We start from the raw sequence: 15,941 nt of genomic DNA on the forward strand, positions 1-15,941 counted from the left end.
GCCACAGCTAGCTGATTATTGAAAAACCAATGTCTATTTATATCAACAACGCAATTTCGAGACTATCGAATATGGCGGACACTAAAAGCCACGAGAAGGCAAAAATGTTGTATGAAAAGGATAATATTGATGCCGAAAAGCACACAAGAAAGGTGAAGTGTTTTTGTGTGTTATAGTCATAATAGTATTATAGAGAATTATTGAACTATTAAACTAAAACCGTTTATCTCGTAGTAATCGTCAACTCAACGTAGAAGGTTATAATCAGTAACCGACTTTTTGTTTGCGTTGAGTTGACGATTTATTATGTTCCTTAATGTATAGTGTTTATAATACACCTTACTTTGCAGTGTGTATTAGGATATTTTATCCGATTTTATTGGGTTTAAATCATGACACAAATATAGGTTAACAGCCGAATTCTAGCTATTCATAGTGAAATTAGACCATAGGTGCCCCTCCATGCATTATTTCAGGGTCGTACCATTAATTATCCGTAAGGCAGCTTGATCGCTTCCGCGCTTGAATGATTTCTACCAGTGGGGTGTCGAACCAAGGGTGGTGAGGGGCGAGTAATTCGAAATCAACTCGGCTAAGGAGGTCCCTAAACATACAGCTGAGAATGTATATTTAGCCCATCTACCGATTTATGTGATGCCCTGTGATGCCCTTTTCGTTCTTGTTCATTCACAGACACGCACACACGCACGCGAACACACACGTCTGTTGATATTTCAATGAAATGTACATTGTAAATATTTCAACTATACGAGAAATGCATCTTTACTGTAATAATATTTTCTTATACCGTGTTCACACTAGCAGAACGGTTTTATTTTTATTAGGCACTAATTGGCTATATTTGGTATTTGACATTCAAAACCCATCAAAATATAATCTAGTTTGCGTCCACACTAGGCAAAGAAATGTGGTTTAAATATATACATGCAATGTTGGAAATTAACAAATATCTTGCAATAAGCAAAAAAGGGTTACAAAGAATTGAGGCTAACAGAAACAAGAAGGGGTCATCAATATTTAAACTTCTGTTTTCATCTAAGAATTTCTGTTCATTCCATCTATTGTCCATTTTGAGCGTCAGCATGACTCCATATCGCAATTTAATGTTTTTGTTTCAACAACAGTCCAGTTACTTTTGCCAGCCACAGCATCAATTGTTTGAAACAAAGGAGATCGAAACACATGGTATTCTTCCTCCAAATGGTAAGATCTGTGGATTTGGGATTGTAAAACCAGTTATAACCCACATTTGCGTTCACATTTGTAAAATAATGTAGCATTACTTTTTAATGTAGTATTAAAACCACCTCCCGAGGAAGTTTTAATGCTACACTACAGAAACCACTTGACCTTTACAAAATTCACGTTTTACACCACATATAGTGTGGACGCAAACGAGTTTAAAAAATAAACCCAAGTTAATGTAGGATTAAAAACGTAGTCTGAACACGGTATTAAAGTTTGTGGTTTTAATAGTTTCAGTGCACATAATTTTTATCATAAAGTATTTCATCTATTTATTTGAAGCCTACAAAAAAGTCAACAATATATGTGGTAGTAGGCCTAATACTGCTGAATCTTGTTCTGATGACTACATTGATAACCCTTGTTGTGAAATGGCGAGTGGCCAGACAAATTGCTCTTGAACCACGTGAACAAACAGTGTGTTTGGCGTGTCAAGAACTGGGTCTGTTCGATGAAGAACTACCAGAAGAAGTGAAGGGGAAAATATCGAGAAAACGAAAGGAAAAGTCAGAGGAATTGGTTTGCTGCGGGTACACAAGTAGTGTACTTGAACGGATGGTATCTGAGGTATATGTAGCATAACAACCATTTAAAATAATTCATTTAGATTATTTTTCTACTGCTTAAACCACAAAATCCATAGCAGTCATTTTCGTGAATTTTAGCTTTGTATTGCAAGATAAAGATATCCATTTTCATGTCAAATTCATGGTAAAATGTGTATTTTCTCTGCCCAAAAGATTTCAAAATATTTTTGTTCAAAATATTACAAAAAAGAAATAGATAAAGGGAAAAATTTAATATATCCTGAAACTTTTTTTAACAATCCCCAAGCAAACAAAGCCAAAATTGAAGTTATTTCAAAACTTCTGGATGACCTTAATAAAGGATATTTGAAGGACTCATACCTTAAACTCTTTCTTTTATGATTATTTTGAAACTATTCAGGACATTAAAAAAAATTCTGTTACCACACATTGCATTTATTTTGATAATGGTATTGTCATATATTCAGACAGAAATCAAAGTAAATCCTTAGTAAATTAAAGGTGGCTTAAACAAAAATGAAACATTTGAACATGATTTTTTCATAAATCTTAAATTTCAATAGGAAGTTTTGAAACTTGAAGATTAACTTTGTTTTGCTATAATGTGCTATCGAATTATCGGTAACTTAAAACTATTTGAATAGCAGTATACGTATAAACTTATTAATAAGCATGAATATTTACGTTTTAGTTTTAATCTTTTTTAAAACAAATTCTCTTTGAAAGAAATGGGAATGTTGATAATGTTGACTCAAAGCTTGAAACACAAAACCTTTCAAATCATTTGACCTAAAGAATCTTGACCAAGAGCTTGATTTTGATATTCGAAATACTTTATTTTAGGCAATAAAGCAAAGAGGCACAGGAGTTAAATCAAGTAAGTGTTAGTTCAGATTGTATTCATCATCAGTATAAAATAGCATCAAGTGCACTAGTATATATGTATATGAATAAACTTCAATGTATTGCTTTGTACATTTATACATTAAAAGAAAAGATGCAGCTTTTTGATATCTGATACATATGCCTTTCCTATGTATTAAAACAATATCTTTCGCAGGTTTATATCCATTAGTATCAAAAGAATGCAATTACACCACAAGAATTCTTCCTTCTGCTCAAGTGAATGGAATATCTACGACTGAAATGGAGAATGAAGGTGCGTATAAACTATTATTGATAACTTTCCAAAAGTTATATTTTAAAGACAAGGTATTTTTCGCGAATTTTGTAAAACAGAACTTTGAATATGAATATACTTTTTATAATTCTTGATATATTTAAAAATCTATACCTTAAGTTTATTCGTTTTCTATATGAAATGTTTTCTTCAAATGTACTTTTCTTTTAGGTGTAGGGGATATAATTCACTGGGAAACATCCGACAAGTCATTTCTGAAAGGTGGTATCACCTACAAGGATGGAAAACTGACAATAAAGGAGCCGGGCTACTATTATGTATTTTCACAAATTATGTTAAGAAACGTTCAGAAAACCACGCCGAATTTGGTCACATACGAAGAAAACCCTACACATCTAGATCACTACATGCACCACTATTCCAGGAAGGATGGAACTACGCGAAAGATTCTCGAAGCCTCAAAGTCATTGTGTGAAATGCCCTCTGCGAATGATGAGACTACAAGTACTATAGGAGCTGTGTTTTACTTGGAGAAACACGACGAGGTATTTGTGAACACATCGCACCCACAAAACCTTGTACCGAGCCAGGAGGGCAGCCATTTTTGGTTGTATCTTACATGAACAAACTACTGCAATCATGTAATGAATGATACTTATATACTAGATGTTTCTGCTGAATGCATGAAACGTGTTTACATGTGTGCATATTACCTTAAAGAACGACACTGCAACTGGTTTTCCTTATTTTAATATACATGGTATATTATGTTGTTACGTGTCATCATTTTGTAACTGAGCTTGTGTTAATTTCTTAAAGTAAAAAGCATATATCCTTTGAACCTTTCCAATATATGCACTTTGTGTGGAAAGAATTTGCTCGTAACAACTAGTAACTTATGTCTTTTTGCTTTATATTCGTTGCTGTTAATTCATTTTCTTTACATTTATAATATGCAAAAAAAATTCTTTATATTGGGATGATATTTCATAGTTAGGAAAAAAAAAAGATACGTTTTAGAGTAGCTGTATACATTATATTAGTTATCTTTAAATATGCTTGTCAAGTCTCTGATGGGCAGAAAACAGTATAACGACTAATATCGGCAATATAACTTTACTCATCAAATAATCAGTGTAAAGGAATCTTTACATTTATAAACTAGAAATGCGTCCATAGGACCCAGAAGCGCCTATAGTATGATGTTACGATATGAAATTGTGAGTTTTGTAATGGCACTTTGACAATAGAACACGTATATTAAACTTACGGACTGAAACGGAAATAAATATCTTTAATATTTCTTTCATCTTTAAATGACTAAATATTTCATCCTCTTGTTTAGGTGAAAGTTTGTACCAAGTTATTTGGATGTCTTCCTATGTATGAAACATCTTTGACCTCTAGGTGTTTATATAAAATAGAAATATATCCCAAACAGAGATTTCATTTGTCTTTGAATAAAATCATTGTGTTGAGTTCAGATGCGAAGAAATTATATCATAATAATAAAATAATACACATCTGAACGACAAACAAAGATTTTGTTCTAGAGAACATCACTGTTTTAGATATTTTATTTCGATTTTGACACGATAATAACGATTGCTATGTACATTTTGGCCAACATCCCCCAAATTTTTGTATGTTTTGCATAGTTTCTTTTCCAGCGCACCGCTATGACGTTTGATGCTATGACGTATGACGTTTGATGCTATGACGTATGACGTTTGATGCTATGACGTTTGATGCTATGACGTAGTAGTTCCTACACATTATGATTTGTTAGACAATAACACCCCATTTCAGCCTTCTTTGTTTAAAGGAAAATAAACCAGGCTGTGTTAGAATTTACAATAAATAACTAGTATATATGACGGATAAGTTCATAATAGGATTCTACAAATTTATGACAAATAAATGCACTTTTGTTTGTTTCTTTTGTAGAATTTAAAAAATAAAAATGTAGATTTGATACATAGTTAGTTAGTTAGTTTATTTCTCTGTGATATACATGTACAGTACTTATGAAGCAGGTCGAAATGACCCTTTATCATATACATTCATTATAATGAGTAGCTATAATACAGTTATGACGACATATATACGAGTTGTCTCTCTTTGTTCATACTAGATTTATTATTCCAACTTTTCACTTCCAAATATGAAAGGATGATATCACTTGAATGATTATTACATAAATCTGGATTTTTGTGGTTTAGATGTCATACTGCTAAATTCAATCTGTACAAAAAAGTACATTTTTGCATAAAAACGCGTTTCTCGTCACCATATGGAGTGAAGTTTAGATTTCTCTTTTTAGTTAAGGAAAAAAACGAAAAACAATACATTAATCTAATGTTGATGCAAGAATATCAACATCACAAATATTTTAAGCGTTAACATCTGCAAAAATGGGAAACGTCAATGAAAAATGTATCAAGATAAAATATCAAAACCGGTCCTCACAAAGATGCATATGCAACTCCCCAACCAAAGTATATCAAATTTTACCATTAAACGCTTTAGAGAAGGACCCACCAGCAAATACATTTTATATAAACGCACAATCGCCCGCCGACCACCCAATACATGTTTGTCTGTACAACAATATTCTTAAAACCAACAACATATAACTAGATGAGTCTCTTTCTAAGGTCCAAAGCATGGTAAACATAGCTTGCTAAATCCATATTGATTTTTGTATTACTAGTATTCGACATAAACAAAACTGCATTTTAGCATATTTTGTCTTATTCTGTAAAACGACTGAATATATTCACTTCTTACGTTTTCATAATCTGGATATTCAAGCACAAAATTCATCTAATATGTTACATGCAATCTTTTTAAATAGTTTAGGTACATTATGCAAGAATGCTAACCATCCTTTGTATCGGAAAAAATACTTAAAATAGGATACATTGATCTCTTGAGCCCTCATAATCATCTGAATTTAGTCTTTAAATAGCGTGAATATTTATTTGGAGCTTGATCCAGTGTTTCACTGAAGATCGTCTCCTATATAGGGACTTTCATAAACTGTGTGAACAATAATTCCATGTGCTAAAAAGGGTTGTTGTTTTTGTGCAAAGAAACCACAGAGCTGATAACAGTTTTGTACTTTCGATGCGAATTGATTTCCTGAATATATAGAGTACACGTATTCTATAGGCATTTATTTTCATTCGGTTATTTATGATGATTAAAGGGATTCCATCGAATCAGCTATTTAGTGTAAAATTATGTAATGCGTGCATCAAATGTCTTGGCCCCTTGTGGAAGACCACGTCGAAACAAAATTGAACGGTTATCCATCTATTTAGATTCGGCTCAAATTTGCCAAAGAGGTTATGAGACACATTTCTATTAAGCTACTGCTAACATCTTATCAGTCTCGTTGTAAAATATGCATCCATTTAAATTCGGTCATTTGTAGTTAGTACTTGACAAATGTCGGTCTTCTCCTTGTCAGACCTTACAGATTTATTGTCCCTGAAACAATACAATGTATTAAACATTTCTTTTATGTTGTTGAGACAGCAATACTTTAGAATTAAAACCGTGACATAAAACTATAGCCTGAAAATAATCATATATCACAACTTTTTATTCTAATCGTATACATAATCTCTAGTAAAACTCGGACACAGATCATCTCGTGCATTTAAATTAGATGATAACTAAATATACATGTTGAGGATTTGATGATAATCGGACAGTAGTTTAGACTAAGAACCGTGACATGAAACTTTAATCTGAAAATAAAATCATATATCACAACTTTTTATTTCATTCATACACATTTTCTCTAGTAAAACTCGGGCGCAGGTCATAGTGTGTATTTGAATTAGCCGTTATTTTATTTATTGCTTATGTAATTAACAGTTCGTTTTTGAACAATTTACAAATAGAAAGTATAATTTGCCACTAATGGATATTATTGCAGTACATTTTCAATTATTGCCTAACATTAACTTAGATTATGAGATATAAGTATAAATACAGTAGCTGGTTTCTCAATAAATTTATATCGTCTTTCTATTTTAAGAAACAATTAAACAACAACCAAAATATGCATTAGCTTATATCAAAATGATATTAAATGTAATCAATACTGCATATCAGTAATACAGAATGATTTCGATTTCTTATATTTTGTATCTGCGTTTATGGTTTAAAAATACAAAATATAATAAAAACAATATAATAAAACAATGCACCTTAAGCAATAAACACTATTCTCATGAAATGAGTTTCAAAAATAGTTATTCTAAATATAGATACACATAACATACGCAAAATGCTAATTCGTTGAAATGATGTAGTGCAAGCGTCGATAACGGCCGCATTCAAAATGGAAAATGAGTTTAAAGTGGGCGTTATGATCAATTTCGCTATTGTCGTAGGAGGTCTTGCGACAGTTCTCTCGCTGGTCATTTCAATGCCTGACCTTCCGACAACCATTCGAAATGATCATTTATGCTTACCTAATGAATATGGACATTTAATATGTGGAACTTCAACAGAACTATTGCACGGATATCTGCAAAGAGTGAGAATACTTTCGTTTCAAAATAGATATTTCTTTAAACATTTTGTCGTATGACTAACACTGTAAAATTGAGTTAAACTACTTCTTTCGTTTTCATGAAAATTAAACATTTTACTTTATTATTTTGAAAGTTTAAATTAGTGAGCTGACGTGTTCATGGCGCGAACGTTCATGTCTATCACATGAATTACGAAGTTTCTGTTTCAGGTGAAGTCTACTTTCCTTCTCGGAAGCAATAACTATCTGTGTCGTTTTTGCATTAACAATATAACGTACTTGACCCATATTTGAATAAGGTGGTGTTTATTTAAGCCCCCATTGTTTTGATTTGTAGTCATCAGAGCATAAAGAAAGCTATATTTATTTAACGCAGATGTTTGATATTGCATTCAAATATTGCTTAGATACGCGTGTTGTTACATGAAATGTTGATCAGACAGTATTGATTAGGCTGTGTCCTTGAACACTTTTGTGACGCAAGATTATCCGATTGATAAAGACGTTGTTGGTTTATGCACAGAGTTTTACAGTGTTGCAACAAAATTGCACAGAATTATATAAATCTGGTATAATAATAATAATAATAATAATAATTAAAAAATGCTGGCTCTTTCTCAGATTGCAAAAGCCATTTGCAGCTGCTAGTCTGTTTAAACAAGTATCTAATGATAAGGGACTGATTTCAGAAAAGAAAGTCCCATAACATCGATTCTTGTGTCATTCTCTTAACATGGTTTTTGCGTTTAACCTTGGTATATACAAAGAATGAACACCATATACTTCACGGCTAATTTTGCAACACAAATTGAAAGAAATGAAAGTACACCTTTGCAGTAATGTTTTATGATTTTACCCCCAAACTGAACCACAAATATGACATGAATTGTACATTGGCAGATGATATTGTTGTATGAATCACCGCTTCATTTTTGGACGGAATAACCACATGTACATGAATAAAATTTTGTAAACAACACCTTTATAACTTAGGAGAGCCTTTTTTACCATCTTAAAAGGATGTTACATTAAGTTTCTTTTCGACACAAAATAATTAATTATAGTCAATTAAAGCTTGTTGATCCTTTTTAGGAAAATTTGGACTGAATATACATGTATTCGGTTTTGTTTTTTTCAGATTATTTCTTCCAAGTACGACGAGGTCCATAAAAAAGAGGAAGATCGGCAGCATAAATTTCTAGATGAAAACAGAGTTCGGCTAATGAGTATTTATAATAAGGCGTACTGGGAAATGAAACCGGCTGCCAAGCTAACTGGAATAAAACAACCTGACCTTAGATCAAGTAATTTCATTTCTGTTATGACTATAACTCTACATCTACTGTACCTGTCATATTCTATGATCGTCTTACTACAGGTACCTTGCTTGTTTGCATTAAGTTAATTTTCGTCGTTTTAGCATAAAGTTCAGTGAAATGTAATTCTTGAACGTTCATAATTATAAATAGTCTTTCGTTCAAAAAAGGTAAATTTACAAGTTAGGCAAGACCTTTCCCTATATCAAATTCCAAATTGAAAGTTCAGAAATACAGACATCTTCTATACTGCAAATTAGGATTGGAAGGTCTAAAGAATTTTACGGTCGTTTAAGACTGTTGTTGTCATGTTTGTGCGTTATATGATTATTATCCAAAATAAAAAAAATCTCTTTTTTTTGCTTAACAGATGATATTGGGGCAGAAATGGTTCCAATAAGGGCATGGCGTCATGGAAGAGAACTGTACGACATGGACGGTTTTGAAAGGTACGGAATTCGGTACAGAAACGGGCGTTTAGTCGTACCAGTTTCTGGCACGTACCTCGTATACTCCTTTCTTGACATGTTCGATCCTTGCAATCCTTCTACCGGTACACCGAATATCAATGGTAGAAGTAAAGCAATAAAGCACGGGATTTTCAAATTTAATATTCTCGATGGGGAAGAAACTGAAATAGTTTCGAGCGTGCAACCGCATCAAGTTTCAAGCAATCGAATTTTCAATTCATACAGTAGTTACGTTTCTTCTCTTGCAAATCTAAAAGCCGGCGATGAATTATCAGTAAAAGTAAGTAATTTGACATATTTAAGATACACGAGAGGTAACTTTTTTGGCGCTAATTTGATATGAACTTGAGTAAAATTTATTCTCTACCGCTATTTCATTTCAAATAGAGTCAAACAAATAAGTTATTATTTCCTTAGTAGGCAAACTAGCTTCACTATCAGAATCTTAAAGGCCTCTGCTATTTCATTTTGTCAGTCCAAAACCGTCAGACAAAAAATGTTGAATAGTACACATGTTTTATTTAAAATAGAAATATTATAGAATTGATCAATCTGAAATCATTTAATTGAATATCTTTTGTTGAGCTTTAACATAAGGCGCTCATGCAGCAAGACAAAAGTAGAGAAAGCTCGTAATTCCACGCTCCGCATCGCATATCATGATTTTATCCAGATTTCAACTACTGATCAAAGCATTGTAAGACATATCGGATGTACCTTAACAAGTCCTTTATACTCGTAATACAATTTTAAACAAATATGGCCCAGAAAGTAGGCTCCTTGCTCAATATTTGGCGTTTCGTAAGTCCGAATATAACAAATGATACAGCGTCATTAAATGCGTAATCAAGTCATATAATGATGGTACGCAAAAGACACGTATGCGCCTATCCGAAAATGTACCATAACGATTAAGTATACTATTGGTAAGCGTTGTTTATACCAAATTAGTTCGTGGCAAGTTGGACTGGAAGGGACTTGCTGAAGGCGATAATAGAACAGATGGCAACTGCTGATGTGTGTCCACAGAATTAAAGCTTTACGAGCCGCATTAAACGGATATTACACCAGTATTTGCTGACTGAAAACAAGTGCTGACGAAATCCGTAAATTTAACCGACTGTAGGTCGAATCTAATTTATCGTATCTTGTACATCAGTGTTCGTGATTTGGAAATATTGTCATATTTTATGAAAGATTCGGAGTGATAAATAAATTAAAACATGAACCTGCTATCATATCATTTCGATTCTAATATGTCTTTTATGTAGGCCAGTGGAAGCAATAGGGAAACACTATTTCGTGAGGCATGTGTGACGCCAAGTACAGAAGGTCGATGTCACATCAACATAATCATGTTTTAACAATATTCAAACACGGGGGTTAACACATCCCGTGGAATTATTTAAGACGGCGTAAACGTTTGCTATATATTCTGTGCATATAATATTCGATTCAGAGTGTCTGAAAATTAAGCGTAACACCGCTGTGTTATACATTTCGATACTACAATGTATTTTATGAAAAGCAGTCAGTCAAATATTGTAGCACTGTTTCTTGGTGCACGTATGGCGCTTGGTAATATGTCCATGTGACGTCAATATTGATGTGTTTTGATGTAAATGTCTTAGAATAGTATATAGCTAGAGCAAGAAAGAGCTTTTAGAAATATTATTTTGAAATTTGAGGATTTTTGTATCTGGCGATATGACGTTAGCTGACTAAAAATATCGATATTGCATGCTTTTATTTTTACTAGAATTACTAACCTCCGGATCATGTAATTCTTGTAGATAAGTTAACTCGATCCAATTACAAACTGTTATTTACGTTAAAGAAAACGAATATTTTCCTATTGTTTGTATGTTTGATGTAATAAAAATGAATATGAATATATTGTTTTTAAATAGTGAATAATTAATACACATTTAAATAGTATAAACGTAAGTATTTTAGGAGATAAACATACAAAAATGTTTATTAATATTTATTTTTTTAAGCGCATGGTTATGTAAATGTTCAGTTCTGCTCAACCCGTGGCTAGAGGGCGCGGACGGTAACATGCATTTCCACTACCGTCTATGAACAGGCTCAATCAATCTGAGCCTGCAACATTTTAATTTTTATTGTGTTGAGCGACCTGTGGAGTTTTCACATATTCATTGATAGTCATACTGCATACAATAAGATTATTCCTTCATAATCTATAATTGGTCTTTTGGGTAGAAGAAATGAGAGACAAGATCTTTTTCATTTTTCATCTAAAACTGTATTTGCCATTTTTTTTGCTTGAAAAGCTCCTTTACATTTTTGACAGAAATATAATTAGTCTTTATGTTCTTTAACTTGTATTTTGTATATTGTACGGTGTTTTTAGTGTACATTTATTTAATTTCTCTGTAATATTGTCTTACGTATACAATATATATCGCTTCATACACTGTATGTTTTAGCTTTGAGGAGGTGGCGTTCTTGGACCATTGTTGTTTTATTTTTGTCCTTGATGCCAGCACATTTTAATTATATATTTTTATAACATTTTAGATTTCAGTTCCAGTTTTTGCTATGCAACAAGTGTGCGTATTAAATCGTTTTCTATTATATAGAGCATTCTGTAAAGGTGAACCAGAACACTTTTTTTAATATTATTATTATTCCTTTAAGAGCAGAATGTTCTTGGTTCCAAGCCCGGTGACTTTATCGTTTTTTTTCTACCCTGTTATGGTTTTTTCCCTTTTGTTGTTATATTTCATCTTTTTTGCAATACATATTACTCACATTGCATTTTAATTGAAACTTTATGAAAACTCTTTGGGTAGTAGAGGAAAACCAGACTTAATAGTAGACTGTAACAGCAGAGTTAGATAAGCTTGTCCATGGAGAGTATAAGAAAGTGCAGCATCTATGATGCCTTCTGACACTGAAACTGATCGTGTTTTAAATAATTAAATGTAACAAAGAACTATCTGAGAGGTAAACATCATCATTACATCATTAAATATATTTATTGAATTTTATGTCTATAATTTATGTCTACCTTAGATGTAGAAAGTACTCCTTAAATGTATTTAACATTAAGAAATATCTATATTTATGTATGTATGATTCTAGGTACAGTCAAGCAGTTACAGTGGTTTGTTAGAAAATCTTCCACCTTTTTAATGTTAATACACATTAATACTGCGATTAATTATACTAATGATAAGACATTTATACTGTGTTTGACTACAATATAAAAAGATCGTATTATTCTAAACCTTTTTTATAGTACTGTAATTCACATTAACTTGTTAATTTTATTTTTACATTAACTATATGTAATAATTGTTAATATTTTCAAATATGAAATGTGGGTGTAATGTTCGAAATATGAGTTTATTTCACCTGTATAATATCAAACGTAAAACATCAAAGATTACTTAGAAAATAACATGTACATATACTTGCATATGACAAGTAATTTCAATTATATATTTGAAACGCTGAAATAACTTTCTTAGATAAGTTAGTTATGACAAAGTAACTGGGTAGAATTAATTACGATAAATACTCTTGCCCAACACCAAGGATAGGAGGGTGTGGGCCAGGTCCTACTGATGCAAGAAATAATGTTTTTGTTGGTAAATGTATATTTAGTTTGCACATATATATACTTTTTAAACACGATATTTTTTTTTAGATTTTATTAATACAATTTACTGTTTGACCCAAGATTAGACTAACATAGCTTTTAATTATACTAATATTTAGAAAAGTATGTATCTTGTCTTCAAACTGCTGTATTATTTATCATTGCACAGATTTTGGTTGATATATTTTATAAATACATGAAATAAATACATGTATAATTAAGAAATGAATTTTTCATTTGGTGTTCATGCGAAATGAACGAGAGAATAGGATCGGCTAATCCATGAATCGCGCTAGCGATTCATGTTTAATTTGCCGATCCTATTCTGTCGTTCATTTCGCATGAACACTGAAAAAATACATTTCATTTCTTTTATTTACATTACATTTCCTTTCCATTTGTAAACAATATTATATTATTTAACATTAAAAGCATCTTTCCGGCAATTCTGTTCACCAGACGGAACAACCGCGACGTCATTAAAAGAACGTTCTCCCTGACTATACGCGGACGTCGTCAAAACATCGGCCCGTTATCGCTAAGCAGCGTTGACGTTATTTTCGCGCCTTTCATTTTGTTGTTCATACGAAATGAACGTCATTTTTTCAGTGGAAAAGAATAGGGCGAATGTAAATATTTAATATACAAAATTAGAAGACATTTCAGATATTTCTAAAAAAAAGCCGTAGGGTCGTTAACATGAACATATTCATTTTTAGAATCAGATATTTACACAGAGATTTCCAACAAAAATAGCACTTCTTGTCCTTGAAACTTAAATAATCGTACATATGTTGAACTGATATATAATTTGATTATATCCGGGCCGTCCAAATGAATAACATATCCAAGAAAATTCCGTTAACTTATTTGAATAATCAGAGTGCGATGTGACAAAGAAATTAATCACGAACTAAATCTGTGCATAAGATTTTAAAGAATATGAAAACTGAAATGTTAAGCGTTTAAGTCAAGGAAGAACAAATGATCGAACTTGTCTGCCTGTATTGCTTTTAGGATATCTTAGAAGGAGAAGGAGAAGGTAGACGAAGCTTGTTTAGTGGCAAGTTATGAAAACAGAATATCATTCATTTTATTATGTACTGGTCCTTTTCCATGTCTTACACATTTATCAGCGTTCAGTTAAAATTCAGATGCTTTTCACGTACTTAATGTATTATCATTTTATCACGCATGACATTTTTATGAATTAAAACTCCCTACATGCTTATAAGTGAGCAGCCTGTTATTAAAGAGATCTATATGTTTCCGTTGGAAAGTACGGATATGTTGTTTTTTAAAGCACGAATATTTTACATGTATCTTATTTCTATGACTGATTTCTGTCTATGTGTATGATATTAATTTCAGCCTAGATAATGATCTCTTTATATTTTTCATACTTTTAAGTGGCAGCTATCAATTCAAGTGCAATATAATATACCCTATTGTTAAGTGATTCCAATAAAATATCTAAGTATAAAATACACGAAAATATACATATGTCATTCGAAATATTTCGATTTAAAATCTCACATCTTCTTACTGTTTAGCTATATACAAAATGTCTTGAAATATTACACCAGGAGAAAGCTTCTGATGTTGTGTATTTTAGTGTACAATTTGATATTTCACATTTTTGTTAGATTTTTATATCTGAAATATTTCAGCATGTTGAAATGAAGCAAAACTGTTTCGTTGGTAATTAAATGAATAAACTCTGATTTGCTCGTAAATAAAAACATGTTTTAGGTAACGTAATTTGATGAAAGTTGTTGTTTAATATAGCCGTGTACATAATGACTTGGAAAGATATAGCATTTGAGAAAGATTGAATTTGTTCTTTTCTTACTTGTAATAGTCAGAATCATATCCTAGAAATCATTTCAAGTTATGTCAGAAAATTCATCTAATTGTTTTACCTTAAAACAGGCTTAACACCAAACGCATTAGTTATGTAATCATTTGATTTGAAATTGTTTGTTGTTCAAGTTACAATAATTCTGAAGACAGTAAAATTCCACGAGAAGACCTTGATGCCCTTTTAATGTCTGTGCAAAATAAGTTATATTCAATTTTCAATAAGGATATGAGTTTGTCTCTTAATTAGATATGTAACTGACAAAGACAAGGTGTGGCTTACAAGTTTAACTTAGCAAATTCGTTATACTATCAAATGCTGACTTACGGTATTAGTAAAGAAAATAATATTAGGAAATAACTTGAAACAATGAAGACAATAAACGATACAAGCAAACATTTTTGAATTTTGTTTTCTATTAAACCGACTGGAGTCTAACAAAGACACTTTAATTTTTTATGTCAAACCAATCTACTAGATAAGACAATTTATTAAATATGCTTTGAACGTCTTCACAGCATATACCAATGTGTCAATTATAAGAGAATCATACACCAAAATAACAATGCAACATTCAACAATGTACCAATTATCAGAGGATCATACCCTAAGATAGCAATTCAACATATACATTGTAACAAAGTACCAATTATAAGACAATTATACATCAAGATAACAATTAAACATATACCATAGTGCCAATTATCAGAGAACTTTATATCAAGATAAAAATTCAACATATACCATAGTACCAATTATTAGAGAATTAAAACCAAGATAACAATTTAACATTTGCTATAGTACAATGTTCCAATTATTAGAGAATCATACACCATGATAGCAATTTAACAATCTCTCGGTTTACAAACTATATAAGATCATGGATACAGTTTGGAAGTTATGAAACATCACTGATACTACTGAAGTCCTTTACACTTTATAGATTAGAGAGTTGCTCCCCTCGTTTCGACAATAGCGACAGGTATTTTGTAACAAACGGTTGAGATAAAACCCAAATATAGTATATTCAGAAAAGAAAAATGATCGTCAAGGATAAAAGTCCAACAGGAAAAGCCACATACAAAGAACACAGCCACACATACAACACCCCACAAGGAAATATGTGTATATGTAAATGCATACATGTACACAGTTA

The 15,941-nt window shown here is 31.7% G+C and overlaps 2 protein-coding genes across 5 annotated transcripts; both read left to right on the plus strand.

The window, feature by feature from the left end:
* Nucleotides 1-4,932, plus strand: LOC123554546 (tumor necrosis factor ligand superfamily member 14-like). The gene is made up of 5 exons (XM_053548023.1): nt 1-152; nt 1,549-1,833; nt 2,658-2,691; nt 2,875-2,973; nt 3,166-4,932. Exons 1-5 carry the CDS (start codon nt 30-32, stop codon nt 3,576-3,578), a joined length of 954 nt encoding a protein of 317 aa, XP_053403998.1. The 5' UTR covers nt 1-29; the 3' UTR covers nt 3,579-4,932.
* A 2,345-nt stretch (nt 4,933-7,277) lies between these two features.
* Nucleotides 7,278-15,183, plus strand: LOC123554542 (uncharacterized). Of its 4 annotated transcripts, none has more exons than XM_053548027.1 (4): nt 7,278-7,510; nt 8,646-8,811; nt 9,194-9,573; nt 10,565-15,183. In XM_053548027.1, the coding sequence occupies exons 1-4, from the start codon at nt 7,313-7,315 to the stop codon at nt 10,655-10,657; spliced, it is 837 nt and encodes a 278-aa protein (XP_053404002.1). In that variant the 5' UTR covers nt 7,278-7,312; the 3' UTR covers nt 10,658-15,183. The 4 variants fall into 4 exon arrangements, with proteins under 4 accessions (XP_053404002.1, XP_053404003.1, XP_053404005.1 ...); XM_053548028.1 differs by having other exon boundaries at nt 11,294-15,183; XM_053548030.1 differs by having other exon boundaries at nt 9,194-9,272.
* Nucleotides 15,184-15,941: the final 758 nt, after the last annotated feature.

Source organism: Mercenaria mercenaria, chromosome 7 (genome assembly GCF_021730395.1).
Source record: "Mercenaria mercenaria strain notata chromosome 7, MADL_Memer_1, whole genome shotgun sequence".
NCBI classification, from domain to species: domain Eukaryota; kingdom Metazoa; phylum Mollusca; class Bivalvia; order Venerida; family Veneridae; genus Mercenaria; species Mercenaria mercenaria.

Bases quoted from the DNA above. Each gene is read 5' to 3' on its own strand.
- LOC123554542 (XM_053548027.1), top strand. From the start codon at position 7,313: ATGGAAAATGAGTTTAAAGTGGGCGTTATGATCAATTTCGCTATTGTC. The intron at 8,812-9,193 runs GTAATTTCATTT...TTTGCTTAACAG, and splicing joins ACAACCTGACCTTAGATCAA to ATGATATTGGGGCAGAAATG. The intron at 9,574-10,564 runs GTAAGTAATTTG...TCTTTTATGTAG, and splicing joins GCGATGAATTATCAGTAAAA to GCCAGTGGAAGCAATAGGGA.
- LOC123554546 (XM_053548023.1), top strand. From the start codon at position 30: ATGTCTATTTATATCAACAACGCAATTTCGAGACTATCGAATATGGCG. The intron at 1,834-2,657 runs GTATATGTAGCA...ACTTTATTTTAG, and splicing joins TTGAACGGATGGTATCTGAG to GCAATAAAGCAAAGAGGCAC. The intron at 2,974-3,165 runs GTGCGTATAAAC...CTTTTCTTTTAG, and splicing joins GACTGAAATGGAGAATGAAG to GTGTAGGGGATATAATTCAC.